This window comes from Plectropomus leopardus, chromosome 20, assembly GCF_008729295.1.
Source record: "Plectropomus leopardus isolate mb chromosome 20, YSFRI_Pleo_2.0, whole genome shotgun sequence".
Classification (NCBI taxonomy): Eukaryota; Metazoa; Chordata; class Actinopteri; order Perciformes; family Serranidae; genus Plectropomus; species Plectropomus leopardus.
Window position 1 is genome coordinate 9711587 of NC_056482.1, and position 23808 is coordinate 9735394.

At 38.7% G+C, this 23808-nt stretch overlaps 1 protein-coding gene across 1 annotated transcript in view; it reads right to left on the reverse strand.

Moving 5' to 3' along the window:
• arhgap24 (Rho GTPase activating protein 24) overlaps window positions 1–23808 on the reverse strand; it is a 94276-nt gene that overhangs the window by 46858 nt on the left and 23610 nt on the right. Inside the window, exon 3 of the mRNA XM_042509460.1 lies at window positions 15307–15394. Coding sequence (XP_042365394.1) covers window positions 15307–15394 — 88 coding nt within the window. The remainder of the gene's footprint in view (window positions 1–15306; window positions 15395–23808) is intronic.

Here is a 23808-nt window from a genome sequence, read left to right on the forward strand (position 1 = left end):
CACTGCCCCCCGAAAGACCTGGAGTGAGGCTTCCAGCTACAGTATGACAGCTGCATACCATCAGGACAGTCAGCTTGCTTTTGCTTTACCTGTAAGTGTCATACATACAACATTAGCTGTAACTGTAACCTCTTTGCCCCCCAGAGTCTAACATCACCACTGCCTGCTCTATGACAACTATGTCAGTGACACTGTTTGATTTGTTTATATTACATGCATCTGATCTTAATATTTTTCAGCTTATTTCAGCTTTTATTTCGTTCAACTCTTTTAAAATCACATCTATATGTCTTTTTTATTGTCTTTTTTCTCTTTTATATCTTTTCTTAAAGGTATACAATGCAGGATTACAGTTTACTGTTTGTACACTTGCCAACGATAATCTAAGTAAAAGCCAACCCCAGATTCACTCTGTTCTGGCATTTCCTCTCACTATATTTGTGGGGGTTTTGGCACTGTGTCTCTTCGATGGCTGCTGCTTATGGTCTAGCACCTGGTTACAGCTTATTTATGAAGCCTTGGCTTCACCTGAGCATTGAGGGGAGACACGCCCATAAACACTGCTGTCATGATCCTGAGTTCGTGTTTATATTCTATTTCCTGTTTTATTTTGTAGTCACTCTCCTCATGTGTCATGTCTTGTTTTACTTCCTATGTTTGTGTTTTTTTTTCACGCCTGTGTGATTGTCTACCTCACCTTGGTTAGTTTCACCTGTCCCTCATTACCCTTCTCTCCATGGTGTATTTAGTGATCCCTCTTTGCTGTGCCAGTTTGTCTTTATATCCTGGTCCGTGTGATTGTGTCACTGTTTTCCAGGTGTGTGATGTTTCTGGTTTTTGCCTGTACTCTGCCCTCATCTTAGCCATCTCCTTGTTTGATTAATTTGCTCTGCCTTTGCTTGACTTCCTGTGAACCAAACCCCTTCATCTAGTTTTTGTGTCGTGCATATGGGTCTCAGTTCCTGTATTTCTGTGTTACCAACTCTTGACAGTCCTAAACTAAGAGACTACAGGCAGAGTACAGAGCCTCTGCAGGTAAATACGCCTCCACACACTTCTAGTGGATCATAGCTGATGTTTGATTACTCCTGTATGAGTCCATACATTATTTTTTAGGAAAAACCTGCAAAATACATCTTAAATGCCTTTTTATGTCATAAGTAAAGCACTTTCAGCTGTGCTATACATAAACTTGTCTTTCCTTGAGCATACATGTTTGTTAACAGACCATGGACTGTGACATGCCTGCACACCGTGGAAGAAGAATAGGAGAACAAAGATTTGAAAACTCATAATTTTGTGCGCAAACCAGCTGCTTCTCTTTGCCTTAAATAAAGCTGCAAATGAAGCTGTGAGGCTGTTGTGGGATTAAAATAGTCCAAGGTCTTTCAGACACTCCATAAACACCATTATATTATGTGCATAGTAGAGCTACAAATAAAACAAAATGGTAAAAATAGACTTAGCTGCCCTCTGAAATAGACATGACTACTGTTAAAGCTGTGCCAGTGGCCATTGAACCTTTGTTTATTTAAAGGGGTGCACACACACACAGTTACGCACATACAGTCAATTCCAGCACCTGAAGTTTCTCATGACGAATGTGACACGGGGGCCTGTTTGAAAACCACATCCATACATTCTGACAGTGAAATGTCATCACCACAGATTGATATGCTTTCTTAACTGCTCCGCTGGGGGCTTTCTTAACTGTAAACAGTGATGCTCGGAGGGTAATATTCTCAGCATGCTGCGTACATTTGTTAGCTTCCTTGAATAAGTAGAATAATTGTTTTGGTTATTAAAGCTCCTCCTGCTGGGCTAGGCCTTTTTTTATTGAATTCATCCATCCATCAGTCCGTCATCAGCTTTAGGTGCTCATTGTCCGCGTGCCAGCTTATAAGGAGCCTCCACATATTGAACAGCACAGTGGACAGTGGTCCAACACTATAATTGCATGTCTGTCTTCACCCTCCAATAGGAGTCATTCAGTCATTACTGTTTAATTAGAGGCCTGGTTATAAAGGTAGCATGTTATCCTGATGAGGCACATTCCTAAACTGATCATGCAATTACAGTTAATATTCATTTTCTGATTAACCAGAATAATAACCATGAGCTGGGTCTCTACATATTTTCAAACATCCTTCCTGTGAGCGCCTGAGTCTGATTTACTTACACCCCGCCTTGCCTGCCAACTCACATTTACATCGTGATTATCATAAGTCAATCACACACGTCACACTGTGTAAATAAGACATTCACCTCAGTGACATATGACACTCATAAGTCACCGCAGAGGTCACCAGGTTGGCTATGCATCAGGCACACATGTCAAACAGACAGCCAGGGGATCATGATGGAGCATTATCCACTGACACACTAAATCGAACAATAAAATGATTAAAAAAACAAATTTACATATGATGTAGATGTATGAAGTTTTGGCAGAGGAATAATAAAATTAGGCTGTTATGAACTGCAATTAAACAAAGATATGAAGCACTTCTACAAGTTAAAGTAATTTAGTCAAAATAATAATAATAATAATAATAATAATTTGTTATGTCCAGACTTAAACTCATCTTTTGGTCTTCATCAGCAGATAGTTTGCTTGGCCATTGCTAAGTGAATGTTTCAAAATGTTCGGTAGCAAAAGTGTATTGTGCTCTATTAAACTATTTTCCCGCTGAAATACCAACAGTGTAAAATATAAGCGATTTAAATAATGTTCTAGAAAGTATTTGTTGACTGAATAATTCACTTCTATTACCAATTTTCAATGCTAAAATTACAGTAAATATCAGTTTAAATTAATAGCAAACTGTGGACTTTAATCAGTACTATACATGGAGATTAACGGACATTAACTCTTAGCACAAAGATTAAAATCTTGCAGAACTCACAAAGACTGAATTATTGTATTAATTCTGCAATAAAAAAACTGTTCTCTCTCTAGTGCCACCACTTCATTGAAGGTTTTTGAGTTTAATAATTATGGAAAAACTCGCCAAAAAACTCTCAAAAATTCTCTGCAAAACTTTTTATGATTTTTAAGGTGAATTGAGTCTTTGCACTCTATTTAAATTTGGGTATTTTACTTTAATATTACATTTTTCTGCTGTAAGCCATTTAAGCTGTTACTTTGTTACAATGCAGCATTAATACTGTGCTTACATTTAATTTGTGGAAATGCACTATTTTATAGTTTCCAATATAATTTTATCTATTCATTTGCAAAATGCAAGACAGGATTTAGACACACCTCACAGGATTAGAGGATTTTTCCAAGTACTGCAATAACTTTAAAACCCACATGAGGGCACTGTCCTCTTTATTTAGACAGGGGCTTTGTGGCTTTACATGTTTCTCGCAGCACCATGTCAACTCACACTTAAAATTGAGGAAATGCCTAGACATTATTTTGTACAATAAGCTGCAGCCAAACATAATCTTTGATACTGACAGAGGAGGAAACTCTTTTCTTCTTCAGGTATGTGTTATAGTGTCAGGCTTTGCACTGTATATGGCATTTATGCTTGAGGCCATGCACCTGAGAGAGAAACACAGAGACTGATCTCTGCAGCCAAAGCCTGGTGTTTATTAGAGCTCGGGGATAGAGGAGCACACTGTTTCTCCATCAAAAACCCAGCGGGGAGTGTTTCCTGTGTTGATTCTTGTTTTATAGGATTGGGATGATTAATCACAGTTGGAGTTTTGGGAGTGACATTTAGCTACAGGTATTTATGCAACTTTGACAGGTAAACAAATGAGGAATGTGCCATTTCGTCTAAATTCATCATTCGCTAAGGGCAGGCTCAGTATTGCAGTCTCATCATAACCCAGATCTCTGCGCTCGGAGCCGTGTTATATCACACAGCTGTAGTCAGATCATACCTGACACTCTTTGGTGCATTCACCGACATCAGATAAAACTGCACGCTGATCCTGAGCTGCAGGATGTTCTGATATGTATTCCGGATGAGAGAAACCCAGTTTTTTTATTCTGACAGGGCTGCCTGTGTATGAGAGATACTTTTAAGAAGAAGCAACTTTTTCTTTATCCCTTATGAATTTGGAACACTTTGCAGGTGCATCCAAAAATGGCAACACGGAAAATGTCTTCTGTCATAATGTAATCCTAAAGCATAAAAATGTCCTTCTAGTTTGATCTGCAAAATAAACGTTTAATGCCATAAACAGAAGTTTTGACAACATGTTATTCCTCTTCCCTTTAGCTCAGGCCCATGTCTGCATGCACATGTTGGAACGTGTCAGGGTGATGGAAGAACGCCACTGATACTCAAAGTCTTAATGTGGGCGAGAAAAACAAAAGCCCCATTGTGTCTGTACCTGTGTGTCTCTGTCAGACAGTTAAAATAAAGACATAACCATGATACCAGTCTAAATACTGTTACCCATGTGGTGGGTCTGCTCCATAAACCCCCTTTCTTTGGCAGTCTGCAGTTTTAACCCTTTGATACCTGAGCAGATTGGCTTGATGTCTTTTGAAAACATAGGTAAATGGCAACAGCGACTTAAAAAATAATAATTCTTACAATTAATTTTAAATATAAAATTATGATAATTCAAAATATAAGGTATCTGAAAATTTTCCCTAAATTTCTTGCAATTTTTCCAGACAGTTCTTGTTTTTTTCACAAAAGAAAGAAAACCACTTTGGTCAGTTTTCAAAGATTTAAATACTTGTGAGGCTGTCTCAATGCAGTACAAAATAAGTGATGTTGATCCAATTTTGAAAGGGTTAAGACACACCATCCATATGTGTACGTGCACAGTGAAAGAGACAAAGACAAGAGTGGTGGAACAACAAGAGGGAGGAACAGAAAAAGCATCAGAGCGTGCACAACACAAATTAAGTTGCAAATATGCTTTCTGAGCTATTCTGCAATTTTTTTTTATGGCACACATTTTTTAAAACTTTCCAGAAAAGCTAAAAATACAGATCTAAGAGTTAATCTAAGAGCACGATCTCCCTCTTCGTACAGATGTCCTGGTGCTGCTATTCAAGCCCCTGGCAGCCACCCGATACTCGACTCATGTTCAGACCTCGCCACCACCCTTACAAGACAACGGACATCTCTGTACAACTCTGACTTCCACCCCATTTCCCCTGCTCAAACCCCCCTCCACCCCCCATCACATCCCGTCTGTCTGTCTGCCAGAGACTGTCCGTGTGTTGTGTTCAGGCTGCACGGCCCCATTTAGCCCAGTGGAATATATGTGTTGTGTTTTCCTTTCATTTGCTCTCTCTGCTTCTCTAAGACCTCTTTATTTGCTGTCTCATAACAAGCCATGTTCTTGTTTTCCAGCAGCATGAAGGCGTAATGGTGGATGCTGCAGAATGCTGAAAACAGTTTAGTATCGGTGGTATTTTAAGGAATTCAAGTCTGTTGAGTCCTTGTTTTGTTGTAGCAACCCCCGGGGCTCTTGTTGTGAACATGAGGGTAGTCACGTCTAAAATCTGCATGTTTTGGTCTGTGTGAGTAATTTTATGGCATCTGAGGCAAGACCATTACGAGCCCGGCCTTTGACAGTTTGAAGACGACAGTTTACTATGGACACTGTGGCCAGTAAAGTGAAGTGTGAGCCTGTGCGAGTAAACCAAAGAAATTATACCATGTGGGAATAAATGTGTGTACTGGAACTAAGTAATAATAAAAGGAATAGCATTTGAAATAATTTGACATGTTAGGAAATGTGCTTATTTGCTGAGATTTGATGAGAAGGTTGATTCCACTCTAACATTATCTCATAATTGTAACTTGTGCCCTCATTGGCCTTTATTGAGCAAGTAACATGGTCTCTGGTAATATGTGCTTCTAAAGATTATTACACACCTTGGAGATATTATGTAAAAGCCAAGTTATAGGTATAGACAGTGCAAATAGTGCTGCTGCACTGGGGCCCGTGACCAGGCATGGATAAAAAATGTAGAGGCCCCTGGGCACGAAATCTTGGATGCCCCTCCCACCCATTCACTACACATACATACACACATTGTGCTGTGATGTGACTATCATAGGCTTTTGCATGGCCTACAATCTGTTGGAAACACCTGTAGTTTATACTTGACTTACTCACAAAAAATGTGACCATAGGCTGCAGCCTGTGATCACAGCCTGAATGACAACACCTGCAGATATCATCTGTCATACAGGATTTACACAACATATTTGCAGCAATTAATTCATTAATTTACCAAGTTCAGTCTTGTAGAGCCAGGAAGAGCCAGTGTAGAGAAAAGCATAACTTCTTCTACAGCTGCTAACAGCCCACCATCATTCCCACTTAGAGAATGGGTGAAATCAAAGCAAAGCAGTTGGGCTGGAGCACCAGGCCCCTAAAACACTAAATATGCCCCTGATGAAAAGGAGAACAGCGGAGAGCAGCTGTATGAGAGACGGAGCGATGCATCGTCATATTTAAAAAGAATTCCATCTAAAGTCTGACTAAAACTGAGACTAAAACTAAGTTTTCTGTAGAAGTCTGAAGAGGTCACTTTTCATTACTGAACATTTCACTGTTCAGATGCCGTGGCGCTGAGAGGAAGCTTTCTGTCTGATCCATCGATCAGCTGTTGCGCAGACAGCAACAAAAAAGTAACTATTTCTGTGCATTTTCAGTATAAACTCTCTAACCAGCTGCTGCATGTTGGGTGTCCAGTAAAACACAGGACACACAGCGGTAAGAAATGTGCCCCACAGACAGTGCGCAGTCCGTTTTGACCTCCAACATCATGATCACCAGGTCAGTTCAGCACTATCACCTGACAGTTTTATCTCAGCTGTCTTCTTCCTTTGTTTCCTTTTGTGCTACATAGCATCACTAAGCTAGTATACAGAGAGCTGCCTCCACCCCACTGAGTGTAACTAAACATACCCGCTGTGCAATTAATGCAGCAGAGACTGAAACATTAATTAGATAAATAACATGAGCATATTTAGTTTACTCCATAAAAAATATGCTATAGACCTATTCTAAATGAAAAGTGGCCTTAAATGAGGTTGTGATTGGGCGCCACACACAAGCCTAAAATAAAATTTAATTGACTTTTTTTGAGGGGGGGGGGGGAAGGGGGGCCTAGCCTTAATGGTTTAAATAGTAAGTTAAAACTCTCAGGACTAAAATAGATACGAAAAGGATAAATTGTGGGGTTGTTAAACTCCTTGCCTACCTGCCAACGGGTCTCCGCCATGTCCGCTGGAGCCTGAGTCCGGCTGGCCCCCACATTAGTATCAGGTTAAAAAAATACGTCCTTCCCGCCGCCATATTCTGTCTCTTTTCCAGAGAGGCCAGTTCAGAGAAAAAAAAGCTTAAATTGAGGAAATATGCTCCCTGTTGTCCTTTTCTCTCCTCGCCGTCCCTTCAGCTGCTCCACTGGTCCGCCATTTTTAACCCATTTTCTGTTATGAGGTGAAGCGCTTTAGCTCCGTTTGATCACGTGACAGGACGACGCGACTCCGGCTACAATCTGTCAACACTCCCGAGCTGAGCACAGGTAGGCAAGCCAAGCCGGCAGTCAGACCATTTAACCACAAACGCGGTTGCAAGAAGAGACAGGAGAGACAAAAACAGGAGGAGAAGCTCCTCAAGCTCTCTAAATTCAATTATTTAGGATTTTTTTTTAAGTCGCCAGCGCACAGACAACAACAACAACAAACACGCAGCAGGTAAGCTAACATTAGCAGCAAGCTAAACGGTGGGCTAAATAATCAAATTAGGCTATTGTGTTTTATGTAAATTTTAAAACAAGGCATACATGTATTATGTAGGCTAAGTTGTGTGTAAATTAATGTCTCTACCAGGTGGATAGCCAGCCTATGAATTACTATTGCCAGCTAAGAAGATGCTAGTTGTTTTTAGCATTAGATAATCATTATATTTACATATGTGGTTTTTAGGCCAAACCAGTCAGAGACAGAGCCAGAATTACTCAGACAGGTGAGTACAAGTGCCTTTTTAAGGGGATTTGGGGTATGTGTTGGGCTGCCGTCCTCTATTTCAAAGGTTGTCATTATATTAGGTGTGTGTGCGGACTTTGTAGGTATACTGTGTGCGTGCAGATGTAGCTGGCCAGTTTTCAGGACATGGTGTTGTTTGTTGAAAAGTATTGCAGCTCTCTTTTCTGTCATTTACTATATCTTGCCTTTATGCTGAAGAGGAGTGCCGTTGTTGTTAGTCGTGAGGTTATTGTAATAAAAATGCCCTAAAAAGTCTGCGGTAGTTTCAGCATGACAGTGAAATGGACAGCTCCTCTGCTTTCAGGTGCTTGTTGTTGTGTCTCAGAACTTGGCATGATCCATGCCTCTGATCACTCTTTTTTTGACCTCTTGACTCTGCAAATACAATAACCTAGGTAACATAATCCCACTGTAAAATCCAACACATGGTTCGTACTCTATGCCTAATTGTGTGTGGATATCCAAGTGTGTATGCGCGTGCGTGTGTGCTTCATAACTAAAGGCTAAGGGCCCATCATAATAGCCTGCACTGGGGCTTATCGTTACTAACTTATGCGACTGTATAAAAGGATATACCTATAACTATAGTTCCTATTTTTACTGAATACAAAGTCTAAATCTTCTGTGTGTATATTATATAGGAGCATGTTTTTTCAAAAAAGAAAGAAAAGAGAAAAACAACACATGCCAACTGAATAAGGATGAAATGATGTATGTTACAAATTATAATGAAAGCCTCATCAGTCAGTGATGACCTCGGTTTCAAAAACAGAGATCTGAAGGTGAAGTCATTAATTATTTTTGGCATCTTGCAGGTAACCGCCCCTGAATTATGAACTTGAATGCACCACAAATATTTTAGCATAGAAGCTAGAAGGAAAACATCTGTTTCTATTTATTTCCTAATGACAACTAATATATTACTGCACCTCGAATATTCATAATGGATCAGGGACAAAAAAGGTCAAATTGGCTCTATTATTGGTCTATTATTTTTACACGTCATTAGTATTATAACCTTTTAAAAATAAGTATTTGTAGGTGCACATAAACCTTTGCAACCTGAATAGACATCAATTTTTTACAATCATTCAGTGCAACATACCCCGAGTAAAATGGTTTCTTTCAAATATATGAGAAAAAAAGCAACGAGCAACGTGGCAAAAAATGTCCCACAAATAACAAGAAATTAGTAGAAATGGGATTAAAAAAATAAGAAAAAAAAAACTAGTAAAAATAAAAAAAGCTGTATTTATGATTATCATTTGATATTTCACATGATTTAACCATTTAAAAAATAATAATTTTAAGCAGTTTTCAGGTTATTTCCTTTAGTTTTTTAGTTTTTTTTAATTTTATTCTCTTTATCTATTTGCTAATTTTTGGGTTATTTCTTCTTAAATTACTCATTGCCTTCCTCCCATGTTTTTTGAAAGAAATCAAGCCAATTTGCCCAGGGTTTAAAGGGTTAGATCACTTTTCCCTGCATTATACAGTACACTGAAGTGAGGCTGTTGTGAACACTGCACTGGCATAGTTAATAGCTAAAAACTGAAAATACATCATATGGTGCCCTATCAATATGTAAACATTCACAGTAACTGTATTAAATAGTAGTTCATTATCTCTGTGGCCTCAGAGTCATACAGTAATGAAACCATCTCATGAGCAATGTAACAACATTGAAACTGATAACCTTACCAGATATTTGACCACAGTTAGCATCTCTGAATACCACAAAAAAACAGTTTCATAAAAACAAACCTCAATATCCGAGACAGATATTCAAGATTTTCCAACACATGACATGAATTTAGAGGAATATGACAGCCGAAAACAGGAAACTGTGGCAATAATGTAATGACTACCAATGCAGGTAGAAAAGACTGAGTCACTGAATTTCAATTCTCCGTTCCCTTCTTTCAGCATTTTTACATAAGCTTATGCAGCCTGGTCCAGCAGGTTGGAAAATAGATGAAAACTGTTTGTAGTGGTGGAGAGTGGAAAACATAAACAATGTATCTCATAATTAACAAATCGAAAGGCTGTCAGTACGCCACGCAGAAAACTGCTACCATATTATTAATTTTCTGTTCATATGCTTCACATGCTGCAGCATATAGTGAAGCACCTGGAAACTGGGAAATGAAACTGAGACTGAAAGTGGGCTCAATGAGTCAGTGAGGCGTGCAATTAATTCCTTACTATACTGTATTTAAGATCTTATTTCAAAATGCAAATTGCATGGGAACAAGTCTGATGCCACCCTCAGCAACTGAAAAATATCTCACCATGTTCATGTTTTCAGAGAAAAGTTGGTTAAGATGTTTTCCCACACTGATGCTACCCGCTGCAACATTAAACCATATGTTCTGGTTATGCATTTCTAAATGATGTTGGGTGTGGAATTATGTGCTAGTTTCACTTCTCTGATAGTTTAACCTCAGCTGCATAAAAATAACTGTAACTGTAAACTACTTAAAAGTATGTATTTTTAGTGAAAGTGTTTTTCAGCTGGGGTGCATTGAAATATGACATTTTAATTTTTAAAGTTTCCTTTTCAATGATTTTTTTTTTTTTTTTACACTACATCCTCTTTTTTCATCACAGTCTGATGTTTCCTGGTTTCTACAGACCTTCAGACTGAGTATAGTCTCATTTAATTTAACTATGTAACTAGCAGTGTGGGAGGGTTACTTTTAAAACATATTATATTATAGATTACTGAATACATGTACTATTATATAATTTGTAGTGTATTCTATTAGATTACAAAAACTAAATTAACCTATTCTAAATACTTTGGATTACTTTTGAATTACTTACAAATCTTGTTGAGCTCATTTGTCTTGGTTTTATATACGTATTTATGCCAAAAACACAAGTGTCCTGGCTGTGCATCTTCTCTGCCATTGTTGTGTGGCTGGTGCACTGCACACGCTTTTTAAAAATCTGATTATGTGAAAACCATGCCTCATGTGATCATACAGTGGGCATTCACACCTGGGTCAAATGACTCTGCAGTAGTCACGGGTATTTATCACCTCCGGCTCTGATCGGAAATGATGGAAACACAACATGCACGTGTTAAGCGCGCTAATTTTAGCTCTTTAACTAGCAAGGTGCAATGATGTGCAGCCACTATTTACCGTCATTTTCTACCTAAGCAGCACTAAAACATCGATCCATAGTATGTGATAATTTTATTTATTGTATTATTTAGGTTTTTGCAGTTAATTGGGAAGTTGTTGCGTAAATAACACCTCTTTGACTGCATGCATTGGCAATTCCTGATTCGGAGCTATTAAAGCAAGCAACAGGAATAAATAAAGCAGAGCGACCAACAAAAGTTCAGCTCAGAGCGGCATTGCTGCGTCACTTGTGGCCAGGACAGAAAACAGTGCAATCAAACTGATGTTCGCTTGCAATGCACTCAGTCAGGAAAAGACAAATTGTAAAAAAAAAAATGTGTTCCTTCAAGTAATGTATTTTTAAAGACATTCACCTTATTCAGAATACCACCAAATTAACCTGTAACTGAATACAGTTACTATTCTTTTTGTATTTTAAATACGCAACTTACTTACTTGTATTCTGTTACTCCCCAGCCCTGTTAGTTAGTCTGTCTTTGTTTTCACATGCTGTGTATTAGTTAGAGGAGTGTGTTTTCTTGGGTTTTGTGTTTCTGTGTCCTATGTTCTCTCCCTCCTGTGTTCCTGTGCTGCCTTTCCCTCATTAGTCCATCTGCACACCTGTCCTGCATCAGCCTCATTAGTCCCTCCCTGCTCCAGAGTTTCTCCCCGCCTATCAGCTTCCTGCCTCTTCTTCCCCTTAACTGAGCCTCTCAACACATCTGCGCGTCATCCCCTCGTCGGACTAGTTTGTGATTAACTCCTGGCTTTCGGTTCAGTCTTTGTTTAATTCTTGAGTTTTGTTATATTAGCCCCAGTTTGTGCTTTCCCTTTGCCAAACTTGAGTAAAGAGCGATCTCTTAGAGTTCAGGTTGCTGCTGTTGGGCCCATCTGCTCCACGCCATGACACTTTTATGCCCAAATTCAAATTATTATTTGTACACTATTTAGAGCAATAAAGATTATACTAGAGCTTATCCCATGACATAGATGAATAAAACTTACAGCAGCCACTTTGTACATCATCAGCTACATATCCTGTCAGAATGTCTGTGAGCAACACCTTATCCCTCGCTGTAAGATGATCAAACAGCTTCAAAAATAGCACCAAAACACCTCATATCTAACGCTTTTAGAAACCAGGTGCTGCGTTATATTGCTATTTTTGTTCCATTGCATTTGTGCTGATATATCAAAATGTATTCTGCCATAAGATAGGCACACAAGCATATGGAAACTAAACTGTATCATTGCTCCAAAACACATCCACTTCTAACTATGAAAACTATTATTCACACGCTGGCAAGTTCACTCTGCTTCATTTTAATGTGAACACAAAGGGCTTGCAGCTGAAAGTGCATGAAGTTATCTCTGCAGGGAGCTTTTAATCCTCATCTGATGTGGAAACTATTAAAAGCCCAGCAAGGTCATGAGCATCCAAAAACAAAAGCACCACTAAGAGTCTTTCAAATGAACCTGTGACACACCTGGACTTTCAATCTGTCAACTCTGGCCAACTGCCCAAATTACCTATTTAACCTTGGCTCAGTGTCAGCCTTTAATTGACCTTTAACTGACAAATGTTATCTGCACCATTATCTTCCGGGTCACACTGTTTTTGAGTTTGTGTGTTCAGTGGGAGCCACCAACCATTTGAGATAATGTCTTGAAACTGTAGTGGATGCACTCCAGAGAAAAGATCAAGATAAATAAAATACAAGCAGTCGTTTGCACACATCCAGTGTTTTTTGCACTGTTTTTACTGTCAGTGGATCAACTGGTGCTGTTGCTGCACTCTGCTACTGTATCTTTCACCAGCTGTCTCCATCTCCCCAGTGTGCACGTGTGTTTTAAATATCTATTCCATAGACGCACATTCTTGGCATGGTTCCGCCTGGGAAAATACCCCACACTTCCTTTGTGTTGTAGTCGAACATGTTTCCATACAGTCTCCTGGCGTCTGTGCATGTGTTCTTCTTTGAGTTTATGATTGTGTGTGTGTGTGTGTGTGTGTGTGTGTGTGTGTGTGTGTGTGTGTGGTCAGTGGTTTAAGCTGGCTTCTGAGGCAAGTTTCTGAACTAAAGGAATAGTTAGACATTTTGGGAAACACAGTTATTTGCTCTGTTGCCATAATCTGTCTGTTAAATATAAGGCTGGATCATGTTTGCTTAGCTTAGCATAAAGACGAGAAACAGGGGTTATATCTATAGATGTATAATAATAACTAGATACCAGACTCCAGTATGGCTCCTGTATATTGGAATTTCTCACTTGGAGCAAATGCCAAAGAAAAGCTTCTGGGTTGATGATTTACTACAGCGGGTATGCGGCCCACTAAAAAGCTGAGTACTGTTTCTCCTGCTGGCCCCGCCCACTCAGCTCAAAGACCAGCCTGTTCTGATTCTGAACTCATCAAATAGTGACGAGTTCGTCCGACGTGCAGGACACCAAAAAGCACCTTTTTAGTGAGAATGCCGGACATAACTTGTCATGGTGTTATTATACACCAGTGGAAGGACGGACAGCACATGTTGCACCCAATGCGCACATGGGTGGCGTCCGTTAAAAACACGGCCAGACAGAACCTGTCGCTAAACATGAAACGCATCAGAATGGCGTCAAGTTTTAATGCTGCAGGGAACAACATAATATAAGGAGCACAGGGGGTCAGAAGGGGAGGTGGATGGGTCCCACAAACCCAGACATTGACGCAGGAGTTTGGTGTTTACTCCCCATTTGAATGTGATGACCATGTGCCTTCTTGCCCTAAATCAAACCATTTGTGAGTTTGTTGCCTAAACTTGACCATCCATTCTGTTGTTGCCTAAACACAACCATGTGCCACGTCATCACGGTAGCGGCATCCCGGAGTGTAAACAACAGACGCTGAAGAATACCTAATACCTCGTAATATGTACATGTGGAAGTCCATTGACAAAGCTGCAACATGTGACAAGTTGGGATAAAAATGTGTTGCATAGACTTTACATCGAGTATTTTTACATAAACAAAAACAATATTCTGACCAACCTGTTTACATGGCTAATTACATGTTTATCAAGTAAAAATATGGAAAAGCAGAACAGCTAGGGTCGCTTGTCATTTTGCATCTCTGCATCAAAATAGCATTTTTTCAGTTTTCTGCCAGTGGTGGACTTGTTGGAGCATGAGCTCGGCCTCCTGCTTTCATTCCTTTAACCACCTTCTTAAGAAAGGTCAGCACTGCAATTTTTGCTCTTAACCAAAAAAGTGTTCATATCCAAGTCTCCTACCAACCAGAAATGTGGGCTTTTTTGCATGCATCTTTACCCCAGCCCAGTTGGTTTGTATACAACATATCCATGAAAACACAAAGACCCAACAGTAAACAGACAACAGGCCTTGCGTCAGAAAATGCAGTAATAATCCCAAAAGAGATGCATATTGCAAACTGGCTGTATACATGTCCAAATAATGCTGTTAAAACCCAAATAATACCAGCATATCCCAGATTTCTTAAATATTCCGAATTAGTTCTTTTTTGGAAGTTAGAATTTTCCGATTAAAAGGAATATGCTGTTTCCATGACCCACAACATATTCAGAATAAGTGTCATATTCAGAATAATAGGAGAATATATGGTTACATGGTGGTGCATGTAACTGTAGCCATTGTGATGACATCACTGATTTTCCAGTTGTTTTTCTCGGCTCCAAGAAAGTCTTACAAACATAAAACCCCCATAGATCAAAAATTGGTAATAAAGCCATAATTGACCCGGTCTGAAGTTTTACAGATGTGGAAAATGCTTTTTGGGCCACGGTATTTTACTCCCACACAAAATAAGAGATGAATAGTGGTGTAATCTTTTCATCTGGCAAGAAATCAATAATAATTTCAACAAAAACTGTTCCTTTAATGGTCCAGTGAATTTGATGTAAATACTTGCAGGACAAGAACTCTGCAATCGCAGCAAACATAGAGCAAACAAATAGTTAACACAGTGACTGCCATACAAAGCAGCCAGTCTTATATCAATAATACTATCAAATCTTCCCCAGATGATTCTCACAGTGTTTAGGACTTCACTCATGTATTTGCTGCAGAAAACAGTGATCAAAACCATATGTTGTTTTTCTTGCTTGTGCTCCAGTCAGATATCATCATTTTGTTCTCAGCAAAGTTATTAAATTGTTTTCATCATTTCCTACCTGGAATGACCTCGAAGAGAAATTTCCCCCCTTCATCCCCACTGGTTGGATGCTCTGTAACTTTGTTTCCGGGTAGGAAAATGGCTCCCTGTGGGGAACAAAGAACAGACTGAAAAGGGCCAAACTCCCAAACAGAGCACTCCACATACTTTATTTTCACTGTTACATATTTAACGTGTAGTCACAATGATTTGTAGGATATCCAAGAAAAAGACTGGTCACTTTTTCAGTCTTCACAGGTTTGTGTTAAAATTGCACCTTGTTTAAGATCACACACTTCGTTTTTTTATTTTTACAGTACATTTGCCATTTGATCAATGTACTTCACTTTGCACAACCTCTCCAGCAGCATTGTTGTATGTATGAGCATCTCTGCCAGCTGAGACGGCGATGTACACGTCCCCACGGACAGGTCTGGACAATGTAGCTGAGCTGTTACAAAATGCAGCAAAGTGGCAGCATTATAGAGGATCATCATGTCTCTGCTTTGGCTCTGTCCACAATGATACATCATCTTGTGTGACAGAGAAGGCCAGAGATTCTGCTTTAAATAGCAGCAAGGAGCATCAGCTTTTTCCAGAGTCGACATCTCAACAACCTTAGAGAGAGGTCCTGTCTGTTAGGGAGGCCGTCTGGCAGATCTACTGTATCTGAGTCCTCACAGAGCATAATGAGAGACCAGAGATACCATTACCAGTGAAAGGATGTTTGCATGTTTATCTCCAATATTGCTGAAATCAGGAGGGTCACAGAGTCTGTTTGCAGGTGTCTGTGAATCCCTTTGGGCCGCATTAACATTATCAATTGTGAAAAGTTACTGCATTTAGATGTACTGCACTTACGTATGTTCAAATTTTAGTTGCTTGCACTGCTTTACTGAAGTACTTTTTCTTCAACAAATACAAATTATTACTCTTTTACATTTATTTGACAGCTACAGTTGTTACATAGTAGTTTGTTGATATTTTTTCTATAAAACATATGATTGCATAAAAGTATGATACACTGATATGGATCAAACTATCCAAGATATGGAGTCATTAAAATAAGCTCCACAGTAGTCATTCAAACACTTGTTAACGCCTCGAAACCTGGGCAAACTGGCTTGATTTCTTTGAAAAACATGGGGAAAAGTTAATGAGCAACTTAAGAGGAAATTAGCAAGAAATTAGAAAAAAAAAAGTACAAGAAAATTACCTGAGAAATTAGCTTAAAAAAAAGACAAAACAAACAAAAAAGAACAAAAGCACTTGGAAACACTTGAAAAGTAAAAAGAAAACACAATCCAAAAACAATCACATGACCTAAAAAAAAGCTTAAAAATTACAATAATTCTCTACAGATATATGCAATTATGAAAATCAGAAATAAAGTTTTCTGGACATTTTCCCCTAGCTTTCTTTTTTTCTTTTTTTTAAAAGTAATTTTCTAAAAGGACATTTCTTGCCAAGTTGCTCATTGCCTTTTTACCAATGTTTTTGAAACAAAATTAAATCAATTAGCTCAATTAGTTCAAACACTTGTGAAAGGCATCTGAGCACATCACAAGAAAAATGATGCCAATCCAGGTTTCAAAGGGTTAATGTAAAAAAAAAAAAATCATGCCAGTTCTAACACTCTGTTACATGTTAAATCAGTAATCAGTAATAATAAGTCAGTAATAATACAATCGTGTAACACTTATATGGGCTGTTGAGATTCCTTATTAGTATTTTACTTTTGAGTTTATCTTTGAAGTACATTTACTAATGATACTGCACTTTTACATAAAAGTATGAATGCTAGTCTTTCACTTGCAATATGATTAAAGTATTTTTGCATAATGGTACCCCTGCTTTTTAGAGGCACATTAGGTTATTAGTTATTGAAGCAATCGACAGAAAAGAAATTTGCGGCAGTGTTAATAATTAAATGTTATGTGCATTTATTTACACAAAAATGGCAAAAACTCCCTGATTCTGACTTCTTATATGTAATCATTTTGTTGTTTGGTATTGTTCTGTGATTGCAAACTGAATACCTTTGGGCTTTAGTTTTTGGCCAAAACAAAGAATTTGCAACCCAGTAACAAGAAAAAATTCAGGAATTATATGTTTCGGCAAACCTTAGATATGTTAAATTTGTATGTCATTATGTAGTTAATATGTTGAAACGTTACGTTTCAGCAGTGGTGCGGATAATGTGTGGTTCGGTTTAGGGACAAAAAAAAACTTGGTTAGGTATAGATCATGTTTTGGTTTCAAATACCAGGTTTAGGGGGAACAATACTGGACAGAAATGCAGCGTCGTCTTGGTAAAAACAACCACTAGCCCTGCCAACTGGTTGAAACAAAATACCCACATGTGGAGCTTAAAAAGCCACGAGGAACACAGCAACGATTGGCTAAATATAACCAGTTTTGTTGTTGATCTCAAGCAGTGGTCTACTGCTTGGCAAGCATCTCGCCTAGGTGTCATGCCATCCACCGTCCCCTCGACCTCCCAATGATTAACTCAGTAATTATGTCAATTTAGGAACGTTGATATCATGCATATGAAGCGCGAAATGTTACGCATTCGTGGTTTGTAGAGACGTCTGATGCCAATATTTTGTTCAGGCAACTGGGCTGTAATTTGTATTTGTTTAAATGGGCTTCTGGAAATTGTGATAACATTTTATTGGACAAAGATAAACCAGTTAATTGATAAAATAATTCTGATTCAGAAACGGATCATTATTTGCAAAGTTACTAACGTAGGAGACATATTTTGATTGGATACACCACATACTAATCTATTTGGTAACCATACCAAGTAAATCACCCAGTACTTGCTTGTGTTAATCCTGTGAGAATGACAAAGTAATTACTCACTTCATGTGGTCTTTCCCTAATAAGGGTGACTATAAAAAAGGATTACAACAGAGCCATCTGCAGACTGACCCCTTTATGTATTCAAACAGTGACTTTTCACTTGATTAACAGCTCGGACTTCAGTCCCACGATGCAGCATCTGACAACCATTAGCGTGCCCTCTATCTGGGATAATGTTAACACAGACAAGATGTGCATTGGTGACAGCGTCAGTATTAGGGACCCAAGCACATTAACAGGATCTGAGGGGAGTCAGTTTCCTTCCTGCTGAGAAAGAGAGCTCTCTAATGAGCCATAACTGTGACAACCAGGAAGTAGAAACCCTACCTGAGGCCCCAGATGAAGTGCTTTAAATGGGGTTATAAAGATGGGACAGACATGCTCCGAAATGGAGGAATGAGGGAGAGAAAACTTGTTTGATGTGGTTGTCAGCAAGAGAATTGTGAGAATCTGTGAGTATCTCAGGATTAAGGTGTCTTTTTTTTCAGTGAACACAGATCTTTTTGTCATGCACATTGTACTGATTCCAAGGAAACAGGAGATGGCTTAAATGAATTGTGTGGGTGAGATAGATTTCATAAATGTAGCCCTTTGGACTGTGTATATCCTTAAAAAAGAAGTTTTGTAAAACCACAACACCGCTGATATTCCTCTTCTCTGTTTCTAAGCCACTTCCACACTTTCCATACTGACATCCTCTCTGGTGGCCTGTTGTTTGCTGCAGACAAACCCAACCACAGACAGAGTAATATTTACCAAGCAAAGAGTACGGTAGCCTGGCCTACCCTATGGGACAAAAAAAAAGCCCAACCCATTTTGGGGTGTTTTCTGCATTTTTATATTGTTGTTAAATAGTATGAGGTCATTTTTTGGAAATGGTGTAATGACACAAACCCAACTATCTTTTGTTCTCGGCCAAAAAGCTCTTATACACACATATGGGACAGAAGAGGCTCAGTGAAATCTGTTTGAGAAAGGCGACAGCAGGAGGCTCAGGTTTTCAAGCAGCGGCCCAGCCTGTCAGGGGGGCTGCTTCAGTCCAACAGTATGCTCCAAATGAAATCAAATTTGGAGTGTTTTCTCAAACTGGAAGCAAGTAACAGCGTTCTGACTGTGACTCCAGCTCTGTTCAGTTAATGGCATCTCCACAAGTTTGTCTGACCAGCATGCACACACACAGCAGTAATTAAACCCAAATGTGACGCCCTTCCTGGTCATAAAACAGACTGTGAACATTCAATTTTGTTTGGTGACAGTTATAGAGTGCAACAGGGTGTCTCATAATTCCCCTGGCAGCCCTGAATGTCTCATTACCACTTAGGTCAGATTGGCTTACTTGATAAAATGATTGGAAGACCAACTTGCTCTCATTCCCAGTTCGCTTTGTCAGGTTAAGTAAAAAAAAAAACTAAACAAAAAAAATCCCCAATGACATCTGGTTTCACATGGGAAATGAACTAAACTGTGGTCCCCTGGGTGAAAATCCACGTTGACCACGTTGACTCTTCATACAACATCATTTGCTGTCAGTGTCAGGTGCTGATCATATGGGTTTACACTGTAGGTAGATGAAAGCCCTGTGCGTCAGTATTTTTAAACCTAGGGATTGAGAACAGGCTGGGGAGACACAGTGACATGACATGTGATAGTCTATCCACTGTCTACCCACAGGAGAAAATGCTACAGGAACTGAAGTGATCAAAAACAGTGAAATTACAGATGCTATAAAGCAGGAGATTAACAGCAGGGCTGGGTGATAATTCTCTGAGGGTTAATCACTACCAGTGACCTTCTCCATATAAGTAGTCATGTGATCCATTGTTTATGTAAAAAATATTGATTTTTGCTGCTTTAAGAATAGAAAATATTAGGCCCCTAAAATTTCTCCAGGTTAAGAGATTGCCTTGGCTCAAAAAATAACTACCCGGTTTGTTGAGTGAGTGTGGACGTGGCAGAATAATAAAATGTAGAGCAATATATTATGGACCCGAAATTGATTTCAGATAACAAAGAGATAAAAGCCCACACTGAAGTGAATTAAGCAGAAGTTATTAGTGTAACAGGTCATTTAGGTGCTCATTAAGCCCTGGCTGGTTGATCTGTGATCCTTTTATCCAATAATTGCTGTTGTACCCTCTCAGATTACTGACCTCTCAGACAGGGGAAGTCAAACTCAGTGGGAGACCTGGAGATGTTATACTTTTTGCCCCTGTGGACTATAGTATGTGCGCAAGTGCATATGTGTTTATTCTCCTCACTATCCGAGTGTCTACTTTTGCTCTTTAAGACCTGTCTATTCAAGTGGCAAAGAGTTACTGACGCTTGTTCTGCTTTCATCGCTCCACTGAGTCCATCAATCCAATAAATGTCATCATTATTTCACAGTTATAAAACAGGTAGCTCTGATCTTCAGCTCTGACTGACTGAGCATCGTTCAAAAGCCCAGTAAAACACTCAGTAAACCCACAGCTGCGACTGCATAACAGTCACTAAAATATTAATATGCCAGTCAAACGCAATAGGGTGGAAAAAAAGAGGACTTCTCCATGAATTTTTATTCAGTTTGTGGATTAACTGCGTGTTAATGATGTGAAAAGTTAGACATGACAAACCAGGAGAAGATGATATTCAGGAAATTAACAAAAGGGGAATTAAAAAGTTCTGAAAATTGCAAAACAAGGCTGTAACCAAAATGTAACCATTTTCAAAAACTAACCAAAGAGGAATGATCACACATTAATGATCTATTACTTAGTCTTTCTGTATTTTTTGTTTTATCTGAAAGAGTTGAATCATCAGTCAGGCTTTTATGAAAATCTCTAAATACAAACACAACATTGGACCTTCCACCAAAAAGCTGTAAAATGTGCAACAAAATCCTGACAGGGAGCTGTAGAAGCAGACAACAAGGACAAGAATGTTCTGAAGCAAATCCATCAAAAACTACAAGATCCCTAAGAAAAAAAAAAGTTTACAGTGATTTATGTGCAAGCAGCTGGAAAACACACGGTGTCCTGTCACTTTCTTGCAGGAATACCTGTCACTGCTGCTGCTGTTGCTGCCTGCCTGACGCAGAGATCTTTTATCTTCATCCAACAAGGTCTCCTGTATATAACGTTTCATAAAAAATCTTCTGCAGAAACCCGTACCGTTAGTCTGAGCTTTCTCAAATAGGGAACTGTAAGGATAGATAGCTGAATGAATGTTTTTTTCTTTTAAAGAGAATATAAAATGCCAAAGCAATTACTGTGAAATCTTATTAAAAAAATAAAATAAATAAAAAGACACTGAAAGGAGACACAGTCCTCTGTAAAAATGTTAGCATTAAAAAGAAAAAGAATGTCACGGTTCTAGGACTGTAGCTTGTACGACCTATCTCCTCTCCAAGATTTTTATACCTCCAGGCTGGCGATGGCCATGGTCGGAGCCATTATGTTTTCGGGTTGTTGTTGTGTCCCATTCTCATGAACATCTGATCTCAAAAACACCTTGAGGGAATTTCTTCAAACTTGGCTCAAACATTCACTTTGACTCAACCATGAACTGATTCAATTTTGGTGGTCATAGGTCAAAGGTCAAGGTCATTGTGACCTTATCCATCACAGTCTCGGGAAAGCGTATGTGAAGTACACGTGGAGGGAGTTTCTTCAAATTTGGCACAAATGTCCTCTTGCATTCAGTATTAACTGATTACAGTTTGTTGGTCAAAAGTCAAGGTCACTGTGACCTTGTTCTTTGCATTCTTGTGACACAAGCCAAAATGTTACAAAAGCTGCATATTAGGCTTGGCAATATGTAGAAAATTAGATGTCATGATATTTTTGACCAAATACCTTGATATTGATATTGCATCAACTTTGTAGGATTGACTTTGGGAGCTTTCACAAACTATTTAAATAAAAAAAATGTAAATAATCATTAGTAATATGGATATAACAATTAAGTTAAAAACAAATATTAGAGCAGCTAGAACAGACTGATGAGCCTTTAAAACCCACGCTCTCATACCTAAATGACAGAATAGCCAGATTTCCACTGATATTCCAAAATGACTTATAGGACCAGCCTCCAACGGTCGCTGTTTATCTAAGACGACATCTAGTCTCATGTCACAACATCAATAAAAAATCAAGGTACTGCCCTGCCCAACATGTTATATGCAGTACTCTATATGCATGGACAAGTATCACAAAATGCACTTCAAAGCTGCAATGCATATCTCACTAACAAAGGTTCCTCCTCTGCAGTCCGGAGTGTCTTTCAATTACTTTATTTAACCGTATGAAATATATATGAGTAATGTCTGAAACCTTATTAAAATCAGAGTGCTCCTTTAACTTTATGTTCTTCATGGCTTTATCTTCTTCCGAGGCCATTAATCTGAGTTTGAGTTATGAGTTTTATGTGTTTCCTGTGAAATAGTTTATAGCTTATTCAGCTGAACTCCCAGTACCAGCACATGTACACCTTTAAAACTGGAGCACAGCTGCAGTAGGTATCACTACTTTGGCTTGCAAAGTATACAAATAACTAACCACAAAACAGGCAGGAGGTGTATTCCTGTTCATTGACTCTTGTCCAGGGAAATTAGTTTGCAGCTACATGTAGTTCAGCTGGACCCTCTGTTACAGTATAGTCCCATCTTTAAAACTAGAGCACAGCGGCACCCAGCACAGGACGCAGAGTAACCATATCCATGTTCACTAACTAATTCTTGAATTTCAGTTTGGCTGTGTCCGACACTGTTTGTGTGATCAATTACTAATATCTAAGCATTAAATGATGAATAAATACTACTGTGACACCTCATTAGATACCTTAACTGTAGCAGGTTTTTAAAATCATGGAATAAAGCAGTCCACAGTCTGCAAATTAAAATGTACCAAAGGAAATTAATGACACAGATTGAAACTAGGTTGGTGAAAAGTACTGTAAATACTTATGTGTAAAGTTAAGTTTAATCCGAAACGAAGACATTCTGAGCAAATGATGAAACTGGGTTTTTTTCCTCTGGGGAGCATGAATACCACTGCGAAATTCGATGTGATCATTCATTTTCGCGGATGCTTTCTCATGGACTACAATCTTGGTCAAGGTGTACAGCTTAAGCAACAATACCATTTGTTATTATAACATCTTGAAAAATATTGAGATTTATAGCTTTAATTTAAAAGAACATGGTTGCAACAAAATCCCAGAAAGCTGCTGTAGTAATTTAGGACAGTATCAGTAGAGATCCTACAATACTGCCATATCAGTCTCTATATATTGTCCACTTCCCCTTAAAAATGTGGTCAGTTAATCACTTTGCAACAGAGAAACTGGTATAAAAGAAAAAAGATCAGGGATACTGTATTGCAATACAGCAAGGTCCCATATTAACACATCTTAAAAAACATCTTTGGAATGTGTATTGTGCATTGTGTGTATGTTTTCTTTTTGTTGTCTGCATATGTGCATATAGTGTATATTGATATATGTCCCTTTGCATATGGGTTTCACCTTAGATGCTCCACCTTAAATGTAATTTATACCCTTAGATGTAATTTAAAATCCTTTCTTCCTGCTAAGCTCTCTCTAAAGCCGATGATGTGGAGTACCTTACAAAGACATGCTATACCAGTTAATATCAGCCCTCAAGAAAGGCTTT